This window comes from Aphelocoma coerulescens, chromosome 1, assembly GCF_041296385.1.
Source record: "Aphelocoma coerulescens isolate FSJ_1873_10779 chromosome 1, UR_Acoe_1.0, whole genome shotgun sequence".
Lineage (NCBI taxonomy): Eukaryota > Metazoa > Chordata > Aves > Passeriformes > Corvidae > Aphelocoma > Aphelocoma coerulescens.
Window position 1 is genome coordinate 109043294 of NC_091013.1, and position 24231 is coordinate 109067524.

The following is a 24231-nucleotide window of genomic DNA, read 5'->3' on the forward strand; positions in this document are numbered from 1 at the left end:
TCACAGTGTGCAAACATGCCAAAAATTCTCATCAGGCAGCACAAGAAAGCACCGAGGAGGAGCGGTGCACACAACTGCAATCAGAGGTACCTCATCGTCATAACCCCCCTCCTCTGACTCAATCACAAAAGTCCCTACATCAGGGATCGCCACCTCTACCACTCGCTGGGTAGGAGCTGCTTGAGCTGGGGCATTAGCAGAGCTCTGCAGAAGAAAACCATTATCAGTATGTGTTTGGGGAAAAAAAGAATAATCATCATCATCATCAGAAAAGACAGCAAAATTATGGAGAGATTCAAACTGACAGGCTGATCTAGTACAATGATGTGCACTGCTGAAATTCTGAAAAAATTCAGAAACTGTATCTATTTAGAGAATACAAGTGATATTCATAATTTTTTAAGCAATACATTTTAAAATTAAGCCATAATTACTAAAATTATTTCATTTGTTCTTTATTCACTAATGCTATCTTTACAGGTTAGTATACCGGTATTGAAACTCTAATATCCATTACAAATTTAAGGCACTTGGTAAAGGATGAGTCTGTGAACCACCATTTTTTGTACATTTCACCCCAAAATTACTAAGTATATCATAAAATAACAGAAAAGTTTAGGAAGGGACCTCAAAGATCATCTAGTCCTAAAGATGCCACCCACTAGATCAGGCTGCTCCAGGCCCATGCAGTCTGGCCTTGAAGAGGGCCAGGTCAGATACTTCTTATCTGAAATACCTGATGAAGTCACACTAAAGGATAGAAACAAGCTAAAAGCTAACATTTCCTGATGCTCTGGGAGGTAAAAAAAATACAAAAAAAGCTTCTAGCAATCAAGATATTTTAAAGAATATTTAAAGGAGCATTACATTCAACTGGTTTGTTTTTCAGGAGAGCAATTAAACAGAAAACTGGGAGAAGATTATCCTAGTCACTAAAATACTTTCTACTTTAAAGTAAGTTTTAAATAATGAAGACAAACCTTGGCTCCTATGGTCTATCACAGAATAATAGGCAGTTTACAACATTTGCAGAACTTAAACCTTGGCTCTAATCCAAGCAATCACAAAATGCCATGCTACTTGTTCTGCAATTATAACAATAGCCTCACTTTTTAACAAAGATTCCAAAACATACTCAGGATCTATTTACACCCAACACTGTACAAATACAAAGGAAGACTGTGCAATCAGAGGGCAGAAAAAAAAGGACAAAAGGCAGAAAATGGACAAAATGAATATAGGTGAATAACCTATAATCCTGTTACATGCGCTGATGTTGGCTTTCCTTCTTTTAAAAATGGACAAACAAAAAGTGAATGAATGGAATATATGCCTGCATGTCTGAATGCATATGGAAGTAGAATAATTAGAAAGCATGCTGATACAGTGAGAAGGAAGAACAGTTCTGCCTAAATGAAATTTGGGGATATAGAGAGCAGCTTTTAAACATTAACAGAGTACCTTCAGATTAACTAGAAATTTACTTTACATTTTAACAGCTAAAGTACATTTGGTTCTAAATTATGCTTGCATTATTTGTTTTTTATCTTTTGTCTCATTAAACAGATTGTGGTGTTCCCCAACCACAGTCTTGTGAAGTCCTAAGGCTGACCACAGCGTCAAGTGTCATTATCCTGAACTACAACACTTGATCCATGGAAAAAAGTCTAAGATTCTTTCACATCCCACTGGGATGATGGCCACAAACCCTGGAAAGAGGACAGCATTATGAAAGACATTTCATAATGTGTTTTGGTATCTTCATAGCCACCTCTTCAGCTGGAGTAACACGTATTAAACAGCCTCCCACTAAGCTTTTCTGAGAACTCAAAAAAGGCCAATATGCAGCAGCCTAAGCCTTTAGTGGAAGAGCATTTTTTGATCCACGGTTAGATGAGTTTCCCTGTTAGCTTTGATTTCAGTTTAGCAGAGGAAGCATGCTTCCCTGATTTCCTGACACTACAGGAGGGATGTAAAACACAGCAGGTCAACAGGGTGTCAATAAGCAGTCACGTAATTTTCAAAGATTTTAAGATATCTGGGGCCAGACTGCTTCTGTTTAATGAGGGCTCACACCTGATCTTAGGAAGCATTCTGCAGAGATCTAAATTGTTTAGAGGTCTAGTGGTTTCTAGGGATGCCTAAGGAAGCCATATGGTACATTTATGGATATAGTTTCAAGACATGTACGTATGTTGTTTTAATGGTCCTTGGTTTTGTGGCAAACACATTTGTCATTTATCTACATACTTATAGGGAAGGAAAAAAATATTTGCTGAAAAAAAAAGTCAAACATGAGTTTCATTAATAACCCATAAAATAGTTGATGTCCCATTCCTCTTAGTACATTTTGTACAAGGTGAAAACGGAAACAACCAACAGTGATTATTAGAGACATTTTAAGTTGATATAGGCATCCTATGAAACACAAAAAATGATTTTCATCAAGTTGTGAATCTGCATTAAAGCTACAGAACACTGCTGAAAACCCCCTTATTTTTCAAATCTACATTAACTTTCACAGGTCTGTCAAAGGAACTCAATTATATTCTTATATTTCTCAGATAAAAACCTGAATGTCTAAAGCAGTATTTTTCAAGTCTTTTACATGGTCTGTCAATGTTTACTCCTCAAAAATATATGGGATCATCTAACATTTTTAAAAGATGGTGGGCACAAACAGCTGATTGTAATTTGAACAATATGCTGTACTCCTGACAAGCACTTTAATCCCAGAGAATACCTATTTTAGTATTTTTTTTTGCACTACGCCCATTACCACTGTACACACTTTCTGAAGGGACTTTAGTGTTGGACAATCCCTGAAGATAAAGCAATTTTCAGTTCAAAGTTTCCAGACTCACACCCTTTTATCAGTGTTTGTATCATTTTCACTTGTAAAATAAAAGCAAAAGAAGTATTTCAAGCTTCAAAATGTCCTCACCGTATCCATTATAGCTTCTGGACCTCTATCTTCTTGTTCAGCTAAAGCTTTATTGATTGCTTGTACAGAATCTTCTTTTAAGTGCTTTGAAATATCAGTTCTTGATGGCTGCTCTAAATACTCTGGTTCTCCTGCTTGAACTTAGTGACAGAAATAAGATAACAATTTTGCGTGTTAACATAAGGATGAATTTTAAATGGATTAGTTTTATTTGGATCACTGTCTCATAGACAAGGTAACCACACAGAAAATGCAGGGTAGGTCACACAGTTCACAAATACAACTTTACACCAGTCTGTGTCTCATGTCATCTTCAACACTTCCTTATGCACGTAGCTCTGATTTTCTATCGGGAACAATAGACCTGTCCTGTCTATAGACCCATTAAAGCTCTTGAGTGAGGGGTGTTCATCAATCAATCATCAGGGGTGATTGAGAACAAAGATGAGATTCTAGTTAGAGTTTCTGTGGGATACAGAATCAACATATGGAATGACCTCCAGCCACTTGAGTGCAAGATTTATTTTCACTTTGTAAAATAATAAACACATTATATTTTTCTGCCTTAAGGGAAATCTCAGTCTCCTCCACTTGAGAGCAATAAATTGATTAGTACAAATAGTGTCTTATATTCCTTATTTGATGAAACCAAATTTTGGCAGACAAATAAAACATTCATTTTGTACTTTCCATTACTAACAAAAGAAACAGCATGAGTCTCAAAGTGTTTGTGAACTCAAAACTTAGAAAATGATGAAGGAACTCTCCGCAGAGTTTGCAAAACAAGCAATGCCATTAAATCACTGCACTTCTTACACTCATTTTGCAGTCACACATAGTTATGAGAAATATGTGCTCAATCTTTAGGACTCAAATACAGCAATGAGAACATCTGGACAGCAAATCCATCATGTCATCTTTCGTGTAATATATACAGCCCACTGCAATGGAGCAAAAGGTGGATGTTACCAAAAACCTGGCAGGTTTTTAAGTGTCAAAGCAGCTCTTGTTTATAATCAGATTGTCAGTGGTCCTTATTAGCTGGGTTCCTACAAGCATTGGCCTCACAGCTGCTGCTCAGAATCTTTTCCACAGTTTTAACACCCTCATTTCCACACAGTAATTTCTTAATCACGCCCTACTATTGTTGTATCTATTCACTGTACAACACCAAATAAATTATTCTGCTCTTCAGCTTTAAATGCTGTTCCAATTTAAAATGTGAATTAAGGTCTCACACTACATCATCCAGAAAAGAAGAAATATATCATTTACGGACTAACAGATCCTCAAAACAGACTGGTGAGACCTATCTTAAAAAGCCTCCGTTTCTACAGGGGGAAAAAAAAAACCAAAAAACTCAGGACAACTGGGAGGGAAAAGGCAAAAGAACCAAAGAATAATTATTTTCTTTAAATAAAAAATGAAATGCAAAAAGCCACCCCAACAAGGCTAAACGTCAAGTACAGTTACCTTAGCCAAGTAAATGGCTGTAAGTCAAGATTACACAAATTAACTTGATCCTTTGTTAAGTTGTAAAATGATATGTACAATCCCCAGTGATTTTTGGTCCTACTCCCTTTACAAATAGGTAGAAGCAGCTAACCTGGAGCAGGAGAGGGTGCTGGTGCCCTGGGTATCTGAGATAACAATTTCTCCTGCTGTGCCTTCTGAGCAAGTTCTGCATCCCACTCTTCAAGTTCTTTTTCAAAACGTTTATTGTCTTCCTTGACATAATCCCTTAGATCAGAAGGCAGCGTGTCCATTCCAACAAGGATCTGTCCTGTTTCTTTGTTAAATTCCTCTGTGGTAACATGAAATGTAAGTTTCAGAAAAAGAAAGAATAGGACAGAAGAAAGTAGGTTCAACAGATTTCCTCAATTCCTCAAGTGAATTATCAGAAATGTACAGTGTAACACCACATCCCCAAAACTACGTTAGTTTTAACTGGTTTTACTATCTGTTGAGCACTCTATGTGAACATTCAGAGAACAGTAACAAACCCCCCCACCACTGCTTTACAGTATTACTGCCACAGAGAGCTGGACACAGCTAAACTTCCCAAGAGAAAAGGGAAAGGAGAGCAGGCCTACAGGAATTCAGAAAGTCAGCTGATAAGAACACCAGCTAAACTGAGTAATCTTCCTTTTGCTTTGAGAATGGTCTGTGCAGGGGTATGCCAGATCCCAGGGGATCCATCAGCTGTAACTGTCCCACAGTGAACAAGCCTCAGACTAAACTGGAATGGCACAGGCAGCCTACAGGGCCCAAACACCCTATGGCTGCAAGTGTGCAACCAACCTTGGCCATCTAGCAATGCCAAGGGTAATAGTGGCTCTCATTTAAAAACTGAACAAATGAGCACTTGAGCCTTCTGCCCTATGTGAAAACAGGAACCTGAATATTTTCCCTGACCTACTACTGAATCTCTGGACACTTTCACAGACAGCTCTCTGTCTGCCATTATCAAAACCTTCATGCTAAGGGCTCTCTGTCCTCTCTTCAAACACTTCCATACTAAGCCTTATAGCTGCATATTACTACATGACCTGAAAAAAATTTCCCAATCCATGTATATTAGCTAGATTTGATGTGTGGTTGGTAGGGCTAAGTTATTCACATTTCAATTTACTGCATAAGCTTTCAAGTCTCCACGCTCCAGTAGAGTGCATCAGAGCTCTGAAGCTTAGGGAAAAAAAGCAGCTACATAAGAATTTTAATGTCAAAAGGCTCACTTCTCTGTTTCTGTATTTCTCTTCTCATCTTGACATAAACCCTCCAAAATTCTGCAATCACTTGTCTAAAATGTTCAGAAATTAGCAAACAGTTTATCTTTTTATCTTAATACTGCTGAAACACTGGCATTGTCTTTATTGATCTAAAAGTTGAGCAGCAATTGTTCCACCCACAAAAACAATCTAACAGTTAGGGGCAGGAATAAAACTTTCAATAACAATTAAAAACATTTCAAAAATCTGGAAATCCATGTGAAAGAAGTTTGCTTTACCAATGCATTTAGCTATTCTATACCATGCAGAATCCGTGTTGATAACATTACCTTGTATCAAGTATTGCTCCTTGTCATTGATATACATTAAACAATATGCACTGGCATTTCTGTAACCACCAAAAGAATCCCGTTCCAACTCTTCCCAAGTTGACTTTGTCACAGAAATATCATTATATTTCATCCATCTGTTCTGGTGGTGGTCATAAATATATGCCCAGTAGTGTCCTGCATTCGCCTGACCCTCATGAACTAGCACAGCATGCAACCTGTAAGGAACCTTAAAAAAAACAAAACAGAAAATACAACAAATGTCAACGAACCCTCCTTGACAGCATTTAGTTCCTACTGTATGCCAGCAATAATTGCTACATGAAATAAAAGTAACTGAAATAAAGTCAATCAGGATCAAAACACAACACAGAAGAAAAACAAGTAAAACTAGCAACTCACTAAGCATAAGGGCTTGAAACTATGTTACTTACCACTAATAGTTACATGAGATCTTAAAAATATTAGTCAGTGTAGAACATAAATTCTACTCTGCTGTCTTTACTGCCAGGCATTGTTTTTTCTTAATTGCTTAATATTCCTACCTTCATTGTATCTACCAAAAAAAACCCCAAATAAGTCAGCCTTGACTGCTTGTGATTTGCTTCAGTTCCAACCTGGCAAACCTGTCAAAAAGTCTGGAAAGGCACATGCAAATTCAAGGTAATAAACTCAGTGTTTTCTGTGTGACAGTAAGAGAATTTATTGAAATTGATATCTGTGAGTTAAATACTTCAGTTACCCAAAACCAAAATTCCTACAGTAGAATAGGAACACAACTGTTTTCCAGTATTTTAAATGTATCAGGAAAAGCACTGCTAAGTAAAGCATGGAAGACCTGAAGAGGTCCTCTCCTCCTTCTGAGGCAAAGGATGATAGCAGTTTCCAGGATCAGTGTAAAAAGAATTCCAGGCTACATTTGTAAACCAACAATTAAGAAGATTGGGAAACTTAGTTTCTGTCTAAGTAGCTGGAAATCTGAAGGAGAGAGAGAAGCAGAATGAATGAGTTCTTCCTTCCTTACAAGTCTTTTGAATGCATCTTACTGATTGCCTCATTTTAACCTGCTGGAATAGCACATGAAACATAAAAGGGAAACTGAGCTTCCCTGCTATGCACAGTGTGCCTGAATGACAACAGTTCGGCTGGGATGAAAAATCCAAAACCAGCTTGTATTGGTGTCACAATCTGGACTGAAGATAAACAGCCTCTTTAACTCAAGGTATACTCAGTACTTTTTGCAAATACCATTTAAGTACTGCAATAATCATAAATACACACAACTGTGACTTGACAAACTCCCTGAAGTTGTTTTTAACTCGATCATTCTCTTCCAGGCTATATGCAAGTGCTGGAGATTTTGCAACTCCCCTTGAACTGTAAAGCTGAGTGACTTCACAGCAGCTGGAATCAAACAGCCTGTCATTCCAGAGACTAAACTGTACTCTGAACCTCCCAAACACAAGAAGTATACACAGAAAAAACCCTGGAAAGTCCTTAAATCTGAATGCTCTGGGGTTTTTAACATTGGTTATTAAATCAGTGTGAAAGTCTCCTTAAAATGGTTGCAAGCCTGTGTATATGCACAAAAAATGCATGCAGATCCTGATTTCAAAAAAAGGTGTCTCTTTAGACTTTGACAAAATAAAATCTTCTCACGCTAAAATCAGGCACTAAAAATCCCCATTGAATTCAAACTGTTTAACTTAAAACCATGCTAACTGGGTCAGCTTGAGGGTCCCCACCCTCTCCTCCAAGTCAGGAGAAGCAGCTGTCAGTCATCCTCACCGAGCTTTCAGGAAGGTTCCCCACAGAGGTCTGTGACCAGGGGACAGGTGAGTTCAGTGCCAACAGGCATCTCCTGTGATAAACCATTACATCAACCGTAATCAACAGTGCAAGGCAACACAAACATAGGTGGCATTAAACTTCTGAGTTCACACTCACTTTAACCAGGAATGGAGCTTCACCAACTCCATCACATGGAGCTACAGAACAGGTATATTCAAGATGAACTCCCACAGAAAAAACAGTTGTGTCTCTTTCCCAGCAAGAAGGTCACAGAAGGAAGGAAATAAATAAGCAACTGATGAAACACTCATTCAGGAGAATGAAACAATAAAGATTTCGGGAATGTATTTCATATGACCACTTGACAAAGGTTTTATGGACTATTGTAGCCTCCTTAGAATCAAAAAGAACAAAAGGAGAAGACAAAGAGCTTCTCAAACAGTTCATAAATATACTAGGAAGCATCCTCCAAATATTATAGGTTCGTCTTAAAAATGTGTCTAATTTTATGCACCTAGAACTTGACTTGTGAGAGAAAAGCTTTCCATCCTGCAATTGTACTGTCCAGAGAGGAACATCAATACTGTGAAACTGCTCCCAGGGGATGGGGCAACACCTGGCTATCAAATCACCCAGAGACAGAGACAGGCAGGGAAAAGCAGACAGCTGTGCATACCTGCCTCCTTCCTATTGTGCCAAAACAGCCACAGGGACAAACCAGCTGAGCTGCAGAAGGGCAGCTTCCCTTCCAGCCTGTGATTTCAGATGGGCCCAGCACCTGCTTAGTGTTTTACTAAGTAATCTCCTTCTTCTTTTGTAATGACAGCTGACTAGTATGTTTGCTATCCAGAGGTATTTCCTCCTGCAACACCTAAGCCAACACAGGTAGACTACTGGGATGGAAGTTACCAAATTAATTAATTTTGCTGTTAGATGACATGTAGCCTGTGGCCTTCTTGTTATAACACAAGTATTAAGGAAAAAAACTGCCTGCCAGTAGCAAGCTTAAAGAAAGTCATCTAGGCAAATCTGCCTGAAATCCTTAACATCAGAGTTCAGCTGCCAGGAACTATTACAAGCCATGTACAAAATGAAAACATACCTCAAGGAAAACTGTAAGCTGAACAGATCTTACTTGGAATGAAAATAGTTCTTATTACTAACAGAAAGTAACAGAGGAAGTAATCCTTAACCTTAAAACCTGTCAGAGTGAGAGAACATGAGTATATGAACATAAGAAACAGCAGAGGAGCCACAACTCCACAGTAAAACATTCTAAAAGCACTGTTCAGATTACACAGAAGGAGAATTTGATAAAAAACTTAGACTAATAATCAGGGTTGTGACTGACACCAAACCCAGACAGAGTTAAAAAAAAAAACCCAAAAACAAACAGCAACAAAAAACCAAGCCAACAACAACAAAACCACTCACTGGAATTAACTACAAATCAAAATCAGGAGCCTTGAATTTCCACATATTAGCATGGAAGCTGCAATACACAGTGGCAGTAAGCAGCAAAGTAAGCAGTACTTTCCTGTGTCTAATGCTTCAACACCTTAAAGCCATAAGGTTACTGAGCAATATGGGCAAATCAGGGCAAGAAAATTTTGTTGTGCAAAACTCCATTCAGGTAAAAAACGAGGATCAGAGATAGAACATATTTGGGCTTTTCATCACAGCTGCTTGAATTTAAGCTTGTCACCTGCAAAATATTTTAATGCTGTCTTTCATCTGACTGTGCACAACAACAGGGCTTGCAAAACCCACTATGACTTTCCAATGAAATTTCCCAAAACACTATATAATTGTTGTACACTTGCTCTGTTTCCAAGCATCTAAGAACTTCTAAAAAGTGACAAAAAGGATCTATTTTCAATTATCTCACACCAAAACTGTACTTACTTGGACCATTGTTTTGTCAGAGTACATCAATTCAATTGTCCGATGTATTCTAGATATACTTTCTTGTAAATCTGAAAGACAAAGAAGAAAGAACCTCTCTTCCACAAAGCTGTATAATTGCACATGGCTGCATCTTTATTTTCTCTCACAAAAAGCCGAAGAGGGGTGCGTTTCACACGTGCTACATCTGTCTACATGCCAAAACCTTCTTGGATGAAAGATTTCCCCGCCTTGCACCAATCCTTTCCTGCAGCAAATGCATTCCCCAGTGTGTGGCATTACCTCTTGTGTCATTCTCTACTTCAGTCCTCCAGCGATGCAAGCAGCCCTCCAGGACAGACAGCTCCTCCTCCGTGATGTGCCTTGGTGCCGGATGCATCGGCAGGTCAGGTGGAATCCGTGATTGTGTGAATGGTTTATGTATTACTGATCTTTGTACAGGAGATGTGCTTGGGACATCTGAAGATGAAGGCCCCTGCTGTTCTATTGTGCTGCATTCATTCAAAACATGAAATATAAAAATTGAATCATCACATAGACAGACCAAAAGTTATACCATGAAAACAAGCTTTTCATCTGAAAATGGGCATTTTAAAGGTAACAATTTCCTACAGTGCAGTTCAGAACAGCTAACTACAATAGCAATATGGAATTAGTATGTAAATTCTGAAAGCTTTGTGGTATATTACATATTAGCACAACAGCAGAGTTTGCTTTATTTGAAACACTACTGAACAATTTCAAATCACGTCATACACGTAAGTAACTGCTTTGAAACATTTACAGCTACATGGCAGAGAGAGAAGTCACAGCAGTTTGTCTTATGGCCCACTGACCATAAAATCCAGTAAGCACAAATTCTCAGTTTAATAACTTCTTAATGTGTCTTATGCCTAGCAGACATACTTTTCTTAATGTCCTACCTACAACTTAAGTTAGCTGAACAGCAATAATGAAGGGACCTCTGATATTTATGGCACACTGGAAATGAGCTACCAACCAATCTAAATTCGTTCCAAACCACTCTAAGTCAAGCTGCAAAGCAGCCATCTTAGGAGAATTCTGCAAGAGCAGCAGGGTAATAAAAATAAGGACTTGTAACAGATTTTTTTCTTTCCATCAGCAAGATCACCTATATATAATTACACTGCAGAACAGGAATGTGAAGATCTTCCTTGCAAGCTACTGAACTTTTGTGTACAGCATCATAATACAGCCTGAGGAACCTGGATTCTTTAGGAGTTTAGAAAGTTCTGAGAACTTTCAGAGCTGAGAATGTCACTCCATATACCATGCTGTGGTGTTTCTATGGATGTACAAAAAAGCCACAATACTTACATTTCTACAGAACAAACTTGCTATTTAAAGAAGTTTGAAGTGTCTTACTTTTGATACTGCATTTCATGCAAGCAATGGTAACTTTTAGAAGTTTGTCTTCTCTTATCAATCATCATTATTTCTGCTGGCATTATATCAGTAAGACATTTGATATCTTTTTAAAGCCTGTTTAGAGTCATGTACTTCACTTCTCTGAACAAAAAATTTAAACTTGACTGAGCCAGAAGACAGAACCCTACTGTCCAAATACAATATACAAAGCTATGTTATAAACTGTTACAAACTCCACTTATCCAAAGTTATACTCTATAACCACAGAATTATTTAGGTTGGAGAAAACTTCTAAGATGATCAAGTCCAACTGTTAACCCAGCACTGCCAAGTACACCACTAAACCATGTCCCTCAGTGCCCCATCTACATGTATTTTAAATACCTACAGGGATGACTCCACCACTGGCCTGGGCAGCTTGTTCCAACCTTTGACAATCCTTTCTGTGAAAAAATGTTTCTTAGTATCCAATCTAAACCTCCTCTAGCACAACTTGAGGCCATTCCCTTGTGTCCTGTCACTTGTTACCTGGGAGAAGAGGCCAGCTCCCATCTGGCTATGACCTCCTATCAGGGAGTTGTAGAAAGTGATAAGGTCTCCCCTGAGCTTCCTTTTCTCCAGGCTAAGCCCCCCCAGCTTCCTCGGCTGCTCCTCCTCAGATTTGCGCTCCAGACCCTTCCCCAGCTCCACTGCCCTTCTCTGCACATGCTCCAGTACCTCAGTGTTCTTCTTGTAGTGAGGGGCCCAGAGTGGGACACAGGATTTGAGGTGTGACCTCAGCAGTGCCCAGCACAGGGGACAGTCGCTGCCCTGGTCCTGCTGCCACACTATTGCTGATACAGGCCAGGTGCCATTGGCCCTCTTGGCCACCTGGGCACAGCTGGCTCACGTTCAGCTACTGCTGACCAGCACCCCCAGGTCCTTTTCTGCTGGGCATCATCTGCAAACTGACTAAGCATACACTCAATCCCCTATACTGAGTTACTAGCTTAAAGAGAGAGAAAAACAACATTATTGGACACTTATGTCTCTGGTACTTTAGCTACTCGGGTTTTAAGAAGTCAGATTATTAGGTTCCTGACAAACTTGGTAAAATATGTAAACTGCGTGGCAGAAAAGGAGCTTAGCTCCCAGGCAAGAAGTAAAGAGATGAACTGCACACCAGAAACTGTGACGCTATGCAGCACACACACACTGCCCAATTCAGATTCTTAAACAATACACATTGGAATCAGTGACCTCACCAGATCTTCTGTCTATTTACAATTGTAGATTGGGCTGTGCTTGAAAATGGTAATCTCCTTGTGAAGACATTTTTGTAAGTGCATGAGATAAACTCAGGTCATTAACATTTTTGTTTATTCAAGCCTGCCATACTGAAAGAAAAGAGCAGAAACTTTACACTACCCCCCCTTAGGAGACGGCTGGTTTTATTGATCTGGTGAACAAAGCAGCTGAACGTGCTCCCTCTCTCCCAGAGGCTGGTTTGCTCTGGCCTCTGCCCCAGGGAGCAGAAGGCAGCCCTTACCTGGGGGGGATCTGTGGCGGCAGAGTGCCACTGGCGGGGGCACTGGCACCCAGGTCATCCACGGGGGACGTGCACACCGGCTTGCTGGAGGCGAACTCCAGGGCATACTGCAGGACATCTACCAAGGGGAATCGTTTAGGACCAGAACCATAGCTTAAATATCTGTTAACCACAAAACGTATTAATGCCATGACTCTCAGATATTAAAAAAAAAAAAAAAAGATTAAAAAGAAAAAAAATTCTTTTTTTTTTTTTTTTGTTGACTGCAATTAATTAAAGCAAGCCTCTCCTAGCATGTTTCATGAATTAGAATTACAACACTTATACACAGCTTCCAAAGAAAGGAGAAAAGAAAAGATATATAGAAAGGAAATCTCCAGTAAATAACTATACATAAGGTGTATAATTGCAAAGAGTTATTTTATGTAGCCCATAATACTAATTGCATTTACACAGTTATCTATAGTACCGTTCTAATCTCTGCTGTAAAACTGTGAGGTACTCTTTGAGTCTCTTGATTTCATCTCGTTTAATTCTTGTTATTTCTCTGTTTTTGTGCATATACCTGTAAAACATGAAATTTAGAAAGTAGTATCAGCCCACAGTATCCCAACAGTGAAACTGAGGTCTGTCCATCAACCATACTGCATAGTGCTAATAAAAGCTCACACCCTCTAGAACCTACAACATACTTCAGCACTAAAACAGAACTGAGAAGAAAATAAGCCTTCCCTTCCACAACTTTCAGAAGATGCATTTTCCCCAGTGTCAAAAGCTCTGTTCATATAATGGATGACAAACATGTATTAGAAAGCTACTATTAGAGAAAGTCTAAATTAAGTGGTTTAAGTAGCAACCACAGAGCAACACTCTTGTTTCATTGTTTAGGTTCACAAACAACATTCAGCAGCTAACTGAAAGCCATCCTGATATTTCTGCTCTACAGAGAAACTGCATCCACTCATGCTGAAAACTGAAGAGTATCAGTTTGAGATATGTATGTTTGAAGAGTATCTGGAACACCACAAAATATCCAACTTGTCACCCTCTTTCCCAAATGGACCCATAAACAGTGTGATTTTTCAAAGTATTTTGCCTGTGCACACAAGTACCTAGCAATAAATCAAAGTGGAAGCAGGTTTTTGACACAAAGGAGCAGTATGTCTTAAATTGTTACCTATGTGTATTTTCTGAAACAGATGAAACCCATGAAAACTCTAACTTGTATAAACAGAACATAAATCTACTGTGATTTAAGTGAGCATGAAACACATAATCAACTTTAACAAACTCACAAGATTTATTTCATGTTCATACTAAGATTTTGTTGATAATATTATACCGTACCTGTCTAGATACAAAATTGGAGGAAATTCTAATTTGTTGTGTATCTTCTCTGGTCTCCCCAAAGCCTGATTAAACTCAAATCTTGACAGCTCAAAAGTTAAGACAGGAGGAAGCTCTGTGAACCAATGCTGGATAAAAAAACAAAACAAAAACAACCAGAAATCCCTAACATTAATGCCTTCCAATAGCAGAAATTCAGTAATAATGGTACAATACCTGCATTCTGACACAGCTGTGAGAGAAATTGGTTTTAGAGGGTGGGTCAGCATAAAATTTCCAAAGTTCCCATCTTCTCCCTTAACTGTAAACACAGACCATTTGTTGCCCATGGTGCATCAAAGCTTTGCTATCTGTGTTCCAGCAGAGGAGGCAGAAAGGCTTGTTTCATTCACATTTATCTCACTCATACAAAAGTCAGCTCATGCATGAACCTACCTGCCTTGCCAACTGTTCTGTTCTCTTCACTCCTCAGTGACATGAAAGGGTTGTTTTCACTGCTAGCAAGTGCTCTTCCTGCTACAGTTCTCCCAGACTCAACTTCCTGATCCTTTCATTCACCTGATATCATTTAAAGTTTCTAATGACCTCCTCTGAAACAGGATCAGCAAGTGTTTGACATTTCCCCCATATTAACAGCTTGAAGTTTCTACTCATGTCTCTAATCACTGCCATCATCATCTTATCCCATTTGACTTTGACTACTCAGTAGAGGTCTATCCACATGAGACTTCATTTCTTTTTTTACATATGTTGCTTCTCAACTACAATACAAATCCAGTCCCAGTACTGGAGATTTCTTTTTTCCCCCCTCTCCATTCTCAAACGTAACAACCACAGTCTACCCATTTAATAACTTAAGGGTATCCGACCATCACCTGAAGTTTCTCTGATTGCTGCAGACACCACTGGCACATATTTGTCATCAATGCCATAGCCTAGATGTGGCATTTGACTCAGGGCTCACTTCAAGTTCTCCTATCCAGCCAAATATCTTGAATATTCTTTTCATACAATACCTGGCAAACAGCCTTTTTTTCATGTGCTCATGGCTAAAATCGTCTTGAAGCATGATTTAAATTCCTCAGGACAGGGAATGTCTCCTTTTTCTGTTTGTACATTAGCTCACTTACTGGCACCCTGCTCTGTGACTGAGGCTTTTAGGCATCATGGTAACAACAACAACAATAATAATAGTGAACAAGCTAAATAACCCATTAGAGGCAATGGTGGGAATAAGGAGAAGAAATGCAATACTAGTTTGAGGATCAGTTAAGACAGACCATGTTAAAGCTACAATAAATTCAGAGTTCTTTAGCACGTCCAAACCTTCCAACGCATTGTAACATCTTTCAGACATTGTGTTTAAATGTAACAACTAAAAGAAGCAATATTATTATGGATTATTTCAGGGAAACATCACCAATTTACTTTTCTATGGTAATAATGCAGCAATGTTCTTCTAGCATAGGACTTAATACGTTACTGTTCTTGATTTTCCACCACTGCCAGTCTGTCATATGACTTCTATTTCCACATGCTAAGAAGCCAAGCCAACAATTTCACAGAACTCAAAGCTTAACAGTATAGACCTATGCATCACTATCCTGCTGTTTCCCACTTTCCCAACATTACAAGTTAAAAAAGCCTCAAAACCAAACCAAAAAACACCAAAACACCCAAGTCTGACATTTCTAGTCAAGCATTTATAATATAACTGACATTTCATGCATGAATACACAGAGGTCTTAACTGTAACTTCGTAAGATGAACAATTGGGCTCTTGTAGCAGGTACATACAAGGTTTCACCTAGCATGAAGAAACTAAACTTGGGATTGTACCAAGAAATTTATGAGATTTTGTTTTCTTCAAATTATATTTCAGGAAATATGCTCATTGTAAAAGGGATGGTATAAAACATTTGTTGTAAAACACAAAATTGGCACCAGAACTTCAGACTGGAGGATGATTTCAGTGTGTGTCACTAGGCTTCACAGTTAAACCCTGTGTGTGCTATGATATGATTAAAGGAAGCAAAACTTCATTACTGCAAAAGATTGACATCAAGGAAGAAATTATACCTGAACTTTTACACAAGTAGGAAAAAACCTCCTATAAATCGATTTCCCATCTTTAAAATAACTGTGATGAAACATGAACAGCTGGGTAAAGAGAAACAGCTCAGCCTTTACAGGCAGTAAGGATTCCCACATATACAGCAGGTGCCATGAACCATAAAAACCAGACATGAAACCCAAAGTAAAATAAAGGGCACTACAACAACATACTAAGAGAAGTCCACAGAAGCACTTAACTCACCTCCTGCCCAGACTTTGCAGAGTTTTCTGAATGGAGAGATTCAATTTCCCCTTCTATCATTGCAGCTTCTAGGCACTCATGCAGATCTTTAAAGCCATTAACCTGCAGTGGATACTGGCCAAACATTTCCGTGTTTTCAAATTTTTTACCTTCACATGAAAAATTAAACAGATAATGGTTTAGAAACAAACATTTACTTGAAAGAAACCCTATCTATTCCTAGGTCAATTGACCTAGTCTATTGAACAATACACACACTTTCTTATCGAACAATTTAATTATATGGCCAAAGACAATCTATGTAAAAATGTTGCTCAAACAATATTGAAAATTACTGTATTTTCCTCTTCAGCCCATTTTTTGTATTGTTTTAGCATCTTCTGGTAATAAGCAAACTCAAAATTACTTCGCAGCACAGACATATGGGAAGTTTCACACATATAAATCAAAGTTCTCCTCCTGCAGATAGGAGCTTAATAATACAAATGTATATTGTATCAGCAAAGTCAGTAGAATTGCTGGTATGAAAGAGACCTTTGTATACGTGCACTTTGCAGAAATAAACCACAAAAGACAACATTCACGATTTCTGTCCTGAAAACAAGATTATAATTTGGTAACACTGCACAAAGATGTAAGAGCAAAAATGACGAGAAATATGGGGGAGAAGTGATTTCAACCTAGGATTTCAATTTATTTCAACCCGAAGTCAGTAACAAGTCTTGCATCTCCTAGTTTTTCATTGACTTGATTTTTATATATCTCCTCTGTTAAAATGAGGATGTAAGGGATGAAAGTAGCTAAACGTAAAGGAGCGAGAATGCTAGCTCCTAGCAAGAAATCTGCCAAATGGTTCTAAAATCTGACAACAGCTCATTAGAAACATGTTCAAGGTCACAGAACAACCTGGAGGCCACTTAAAAGACTATACCTGCTTCATTCAAATGTAAAAGTCATTCACTTGGATGGGGGGCAGAATCACCAACATTAAAATGACTCAAAAGTATTTTCATAGCCTCTCGGAAACAGAGAACAGTACAGTTCTGCAGATCTACTAACTACATACAGATAAGATAAAGGGAAGCTTATTGTACAGTCTCTTCCTCCTTAGTGCTCTCTCTGACACTGCCCTTGAGCACTGACTGGTTCTCCAAAAAACTGTACTTTTAGGAGGGTGAGTTTTTCATATGAGAAATTGTGCAGAAGGAAATAGAATAATGACATTTTAAATTGCATTAAATGAATCAGAGAGAGCATGAGAGAACAGCTCAGTGCAATACAGTATCTTGCCTTCTGTACACCATTAGTAAGCGGCAACAGTGCCTTCATAATTTCTTCCAAGCATTTTCCCCTCAGCATTTCACCTCAACTTCTGTTTTCATAACCTTCAGGAGCTGAGTGTATGTTCTCAGTGCAGCAGTCTTTGTGGATCCCTGCAGCTCGCTGCATTTCTCTTCAGTCTTGTACTTGACAAACCATATTTGTCACAGACAGATTATGTCTGTGTGTTCTCCACATCTGCTCCTGCAGAAGTAGCTAAAATCCTACAACTGCATCAGTCACGTGTGTGCTTGGACAAGCACTGAACAGGCATGACCAGAGAAGTCCAAGTAAATTCTGATGCATACCTTCAAGTACACCTACGGCTAGAAATCGTCCATAAAACAACTCCACCATTGGATTCTTTGGTTTCTCTCCATCCCTAAAAAACAGGAACTATGTTAGTGCACAAAAAAAAAATCAAAGTCAAAGCTACAACCTTTGATTTATAAAACTATGAACAGACTATTCTGAACTCATTATAGAAATGTTGCCCATTTCAGTGTTAATTTATTTTTGTACTTTCCTCTAATAACAATGATTCAGTTATTTGCAGGGAAAAGTATATTCTGAAAACTAATCTTCAGAAGTGTTTCATTCTAGGACAATCTGTGCAAATCAGATTCAATTCATGAGTGGTTAAACTGTACAAAACCCTTGTAAAAACTATTTCTTGCAACATCCTAGAAAAAATTATGTATTCAAAAGAGTTTCCAGATGCTCATTAATACAAACAATGAGTATTTACTCCTGAGATGAGAAAGAGGAGGGAGGTTTTGAAGTATTTCAACTACAGGATCAAAAAGCAAAAAGGCATTCAAATTAAAAAAAGCCTAACTGATTATCTATAAAACATTTCTACTCTTTATGTACTCTGGACTTCATTCAGCTAGATTGCTAACATGAAATAAGAGGGTGAAAAAGACAACTCATGGAAAAAACCCACAAGTATTGACATGTATGGAAAAAAACACACTTGAACTGAAACAAGCTACAGAGTCAAAATTTTTTCAGCCATGCTGAGAAGTGCATTTTTGGTCATATGGTTTGCTTTTCCCTCATCCAAATGTTCAACATACAGAGCTAGAAAAAAATCTTACCTCTCTTCTTCAGCTTTAATTTGGAAGGCATCTTCTAGCCAATCTAATAATTTGTGTGTGAATTCACTAACGTCTTGCTGTTAAAAAACATAAAGTGATCAGTTCACATATGTAACAGAACACAATGAAGTGTCACCTTACAAGACCTGTTTAGCAGAAATCCCTTCCCCTCCAACAGCGTTCCAAAATCACACTATGTCTCAGACTATGCCATGATTGTTTTTTTATGAGTGGCTCTGGTGTTCCTCAGCAGTGACACTGTCCTGTGATCCTTGTTACTTGGGCTCAGCTTTCACACCATGCAAGTCCAAAGGCATCTTGTGAATCCCATTGTTCAAACCCTTTGGTATCTAACAAGTGGTGACTAATATTACTTCCATCGAGCACTAAATTCAGTGTGCTGTTGCAATTGAACACCGCAGCCACGTAACCTTATGTGGGAAAACAAAGTATCTGAAGAAACAAAATGTTTCTCAAAAAAAAAGCAGAATATGCACATTATGATTTGGGTAATATCTTGAATATGAATATTTAAATCCTCCAAAACAACATCTAAACAAGCAATATAATAGGATTGTACCAGCCCTGGATGTACTGTTAGATCAGAAGAGTATTTTTCTTTCAAAAACCCCCAGACTTAGAAGCTAAACTACATCCTAAAGGCAAGAATGCTGAACTATTAGTTAATTTCTATGATAATAGGAAGAAAGTGCATTGAATAAAATAGCTCTGCTGTCTGTAATATTTTTTTAAATCTTTCTAATAAAAGTAACTAGAAATCACATAATATTGTGGGAAAAGCACAAAGCACAAATAATTAGAAGTTGCTTTTCTGTGGACATTTTGAAATTCTGTTGTTCACTGTAAGTATTTCCTAATACAATATGACCATATGAAAACATGCATAAACTTGATTGAAAATACATGGAAATTACCTGTTGGGAATCATTTGATTTAAAAGCATCTTTAAGGATTTCAACCGCTCTTGATGGATCAACATATTTTCGCTTTGAACCAACTAGAAGTGCAAACAGGTACCTCAATTCCCGCATGAAAGGCAGATTTCTATGTTCCTGTAGGTGAAGAATGAAAATATTGAACAAAGTGATAGCAGAAATCTACTGTACAGAAGCGTTACCCCATAAACTGAGTGTATAATGCCATAATAATACGTAAGGTTACTTGTAGGACTACCAAGGTAGTGCAAGGTATGCCTTTTACTTGTCAGTTTTACAAAATAACGCAGTTCTCTGACAAGAAAATTACATTTCAGAAACTAAAAGCTCCCTGAAATCATATCTAGGTGATGCTGTTTTTCCTGAAATGGGCCTGAACTGACAACTGGACAAGAGGAGTTGCATTTAGGACAGAAACGTTTCTCTCAAGACTTACAAAGCCTTAAGTAATACATCACAACAATATGCATTATTTTACTGAAATTAGTATTCCTCTATACCTCTAGCAGAATTTCTTGTGAGCCTACACATTATTCAGCACCTTTTTTAAGCTTATTTTTTACTGAAGACTAAATTTCTAAGGTCTACATTAACCTTTATTTTTCTCTTGACACAAATAAAATAGCTTGCTCTCCTTTCTACCTAATTTGAAGTACAGTTCATGTGACTACGGCATTCTTTTTCTGGTTTCCAGAAGAGAAGAAATACTTTCTGCCTGTATAATGAAAAACAAACAAACTGAAACACAAATGCCATAGATTTAATCACAGGTTACCAATGCTGTGGAGATCAGATAGCTACTCCTGAGTAGATAGTTGGCAAATGCTTGTGAAATTAAACCCCATGTAATACCCACTTGTGTTAGAACAAAGTATCATTCAAAGGCAGCACAGATGTCTGATGCTGGTCAAACTGGAATTGCTTGATGACAAACTATTTCACATGCTCATTGAACAGCAGACTTGTTTAGTCACTCCTGTGTCCATCCAGTAGGCATAAAGCTTTTAGTACGTAAAATCTGGTTTATTTCAGCTTTAAAAACTGCACAGTGAGTCAATGTGTTCCACATAATACCTAGAAAATACTTCTAGTCATGTAAATCTCTGAATTTAACTTGCTCTGCTAGTCCACCTTGAAGTTATAAACACCTGCCAGCTATAAACACTGTTCACAGAAAAGGCTGAAGACTTCACATGCCACCCTAATTCAGCATTAAATCATCCTAATTTCAGAACAAAATCAGTCTCCCATTTAGATACTTAAAGCACTACGTAACAACAAAAGAAGGACACGAATTGCAAAAGTGGTATTTTTCTTGCTGCTTTCATAAAGTAATCTAATAAAATGAACAGAATTTCAAATTTTAGGTAACATTTTATCAAGATGCTTCAATACTGGTGATAATACAATAATAATGTAAATTATTAGCCACAGAATACTCTAGATCTTACCTTGTTTTTGTTAAATCTGAAGTACATAGGCATTATTATAATGTGCATAGTACATTACTGCGTTACCTAAATTTACACTACTAATTTGGCTGAGTTTTAGCCATACCTGTAGCCTTAGCTTGAACAACTGGCTACTAATGTCAGGAGGATTACTTGGAACAAGTATCTACAAAGGCTACCAAAGTTCTCTAAAACTAGGGAAATTCTTGCTGCTTTTTGAAAAAGCTCCATTTAATGCATTAGACATGATCCTTGATGAGAACAAACCCTAAAACCCTCAAAGTAAGGTGGGCCAGTCCCCAAGAAAAGGTATTAAGTTCCACAAAAAGACTTGCACATTAAAACAAAGAACTGATGAAGTGATCACAGCACAGCATACAGCTCTCACCTCTAAAGCATCCTGTACACCAACACAAAGGACCCCTAAAATCAGGTTTTAACTAAACACTGCATGGAAGTCTCATAATCTAAGACCATTCTCTATTTTATCACCTATCCTGCCTACATAAATAATTTCTTAATACATGTTGGAACAACTTACTATTATAAATGCTTGTAAAGCAGTCCACATATTTAATACATAGCAAACATTCATTGTGGCCAATCAGTTCACCAGGAGAGTGAGATAATGATAAGATTGTAACAATACCAGAACAGGCAGAAGGATGTGCAAACCTGTAGTGCAGTAACCCCCTTCCTCTGGTTAAAAAATGTTTCCTGAAGGTATCACTGAGGCCAAATATTTAGCTGGTCTCACTGTGTACAGCAAAAATGTGTGTACACGCTGTTCATGTGATAGCAAGAGCTAAGAGAACTGGGACAGCAAAGAAGCTGCAGGAACTACAGAGAACTGCATTTGTTTTACAGAAGGAAACCAAGGGAGAAAAATTATTTTCAAACTAAAAAGAGCAAGATCAAATTGGAGATTTTAAGTGTATGCCCAAATCCAGAAAATCAAAGACCAACTATCTGAGACAAATAGGGTGGGGCTGTTGTTTGTTTGAGGGTTTTTTGAAGTAAAAAATTATACCAATGACTTCTGGATTAAAAAGTTTACATGCCAAATTATTCATAGCATTTGGATTGAACATATTGATGGGAAAGAACAAACACCCTGCTCTGCAATATTCCCTGAAGTACAACCACATGCTTTAATGCTAAATCAAGAGATAGTCATGACCCCAGCATTAAACTCTAATTCCCACCAACTGGAAGAACAACAGGATGTAAACCCAAGTATTCAAAATCTGGGATTATTAAAACATGTCCTTTATTAGCAAGGAAATTTGATCCTGGAGAATGTCAGTCACATATGGTAGCTAATATTAGAACAAAAATAAAAACAAAACCAAAACTAAGGCAAAATAGTTTTAAAATAAGTAAGCAGTCAGAAGTAAATTCCAGGGCTTTACTGGTTTTTTTTATTGCCAACAGGTAACTTATATTACAACTTTTAATCAATTTGCCTCTAATTGCCTTCACTTAAAAAGGCACCATATTTGGGGGCATGCATGGTTATGTCTTCTATCTAAATTCCAACTAGTGAAGTGATCCCTTATCCTAATTGTTTTTCAGCTGTAGATAAGACAGCTGAGTACACCAAGTAATAACGTTACTTCATTCTGGAATGAAAGGAGAGGACACAAACTACTGCCAGAGATTCTTTCCAGAAAGCCTGCAGAAAGCAAGGTTTCTGCACAAATCCATGCACTTGCCTGGAGTCACACCATTTCACACAAACTTATTATTATCATTGTCTGTCATGGTCAGAATTTCTAATATATGGCACTTTGGAACTGCTAAAGGCATTTAGGTGCAAGTGTCAATGCTTGGGCTGGATGTTTTTGTAAACAACAGCTTCTTATTACCTATTTCACACCACCTTTTAGATGCCAATTGCTTTTTACACGCTGAAAAATGAACACAGAATTTCTGAGTACTGAAGGATATTACTAAAACAAATTATATGATGAAAAATTAAATAGTGGGCAGCAAGTCAATCTAAAAATAAAAATATTTTAGTACAATTCTTTGGTAAAGCATGACTTTCTTATTATAATACACTTCCCCATCTCCACCTTGTGTTGGGAACACTACCCATGTTTTATTTTCACACCAATCTCATGACCTAGTGCAAATATACTTTCCTACCAAAATAAGTGACTTCTTGTACTTTGAATGTGGTGGAGAAAGAAGGGGGCAGGGTAGGGGAGAAATTATCCAGTCCTGATTGAACATTTAACTTCCCTTTTATGGTACATGCCCAGAGGTTTAGAAAATGGACACTGTCTTCCCTTTGTCTGTTTTCTTTTGCTTCTCTAATTACAGCTCTTACTTTTGCTAGTGAACATTCCAGACAAGCCTGAAGGGACAAGCAACTAAGAACAGGCTAACAACACACTCCCTTCTTTAAATCTGACAGAAAGGGGCAACAAAAGTCTAATTTACTGTAAGGGTGGTGAGGCACTGGAACAGGTTGTCCAAAGAAGCTGTGGATGTCCCATCCCTGGCAGTGTTCAAGTCCAGTTTGGATAGAGCTCTGAGCAACCTGGTCTAGTGGAAGGTGCCCCTGTCCAGGGCACAGGGGTTGGAACCAATTCATCTTTAAGGCTCCTTTCAACCTAAACCATTCCATGATTCTAATTTCTTGATATGCAAAAATTCATTGCTCCATAAGTCCTTGCTAAAAATCAGGCTACCAAGCGTCTTCACATTTCATACAGCCACTTCCTTTTCCCATTTCTTCCTTTCCATTTCTTAGCATAGAAACCAAGGGGCCCCATTATATCTCTCCTCAAAGGATGCCCATGAAGGCAGAAAAACTGGTCTGTTTCGTCCCTCACTCCATGACCATTCCCCCCTTGCCAGTCTGAAGTCACAAGAATCCTAAGCCAAGGCCATGCCCTCCCCAGTCCTGTATGAGTACCAGGATAAAGTTCAGAAAATTTATGCTTATAGTCACCTCCTGAAAAAGCCAGAAGAGACAAGCTAATAACCAAAAGCTCAATCTCAGATCATGAGTGGGAGGGAACTGGAATAAAATACATTTGCTAAGACAAGCTATACACATGAAAAATGTTCTACCTCTCTCAGCACCCTGCCCCATACTCTGCTGCGAGGCTGAT

The 24231-nt window shown here is 38.1% G+C and overlaps 1 protein-coding gene across 2 annotated transcripts in view; it reads right to left on the reverse strand.

The window, feature by feature from the left end:
• Positions 1-24231, reverse strand: part of USP25 (ubiquitin specific peptidase 25) — an 89099-nt gene that overhangs the window by 14661 nt on the left and 50207 nt on the right. Inside the window, exons 7-19 of one of the 2 annotated variants that reach the window (XM_069024147.1) lie at positions 19635-19772; positions 18700-18776; positions 17908-17981; positions 16280-16428; positions 13963-14090; positions 13085-13180; positions 12616-12777; positions 9981-10189; positions 9699-9769; positions 6003-6231; positions 4551-4748; positions 2945-3084; positions 91-204 (exon numbers count right to left, since the gene is read on the reverse strand). In XM_069024147.1, the coding sequence (XP_068880248.1) occupies positions 91-204; positions 2945-3084; positions 4551-4748; positions 6003-6231; positions 9699-9769; positions 9981-10189; positions 12616-12777; positions 13085-13180; positions 13963-14090; positions 16280-16428; positions 17908-17981; positions 18700-18776; positions 19635-19772 (1785 nt within the window). The remainder of the gene's footprint in view (positions 1-90; positions 205-2944; positions 3085-4550; positions 4749-6002; positions 6232-9698; positions 9770-9980; positions 10190-12615; positions 12778-13084; positions 13181-13962; positions 14091-16279; positions 16429-17907; positions 17982-18699; positions 18777-19634; positions 19773-24231) is intronic. The other variant, XM_069024155.1, reaches the window with a different exon arrangement.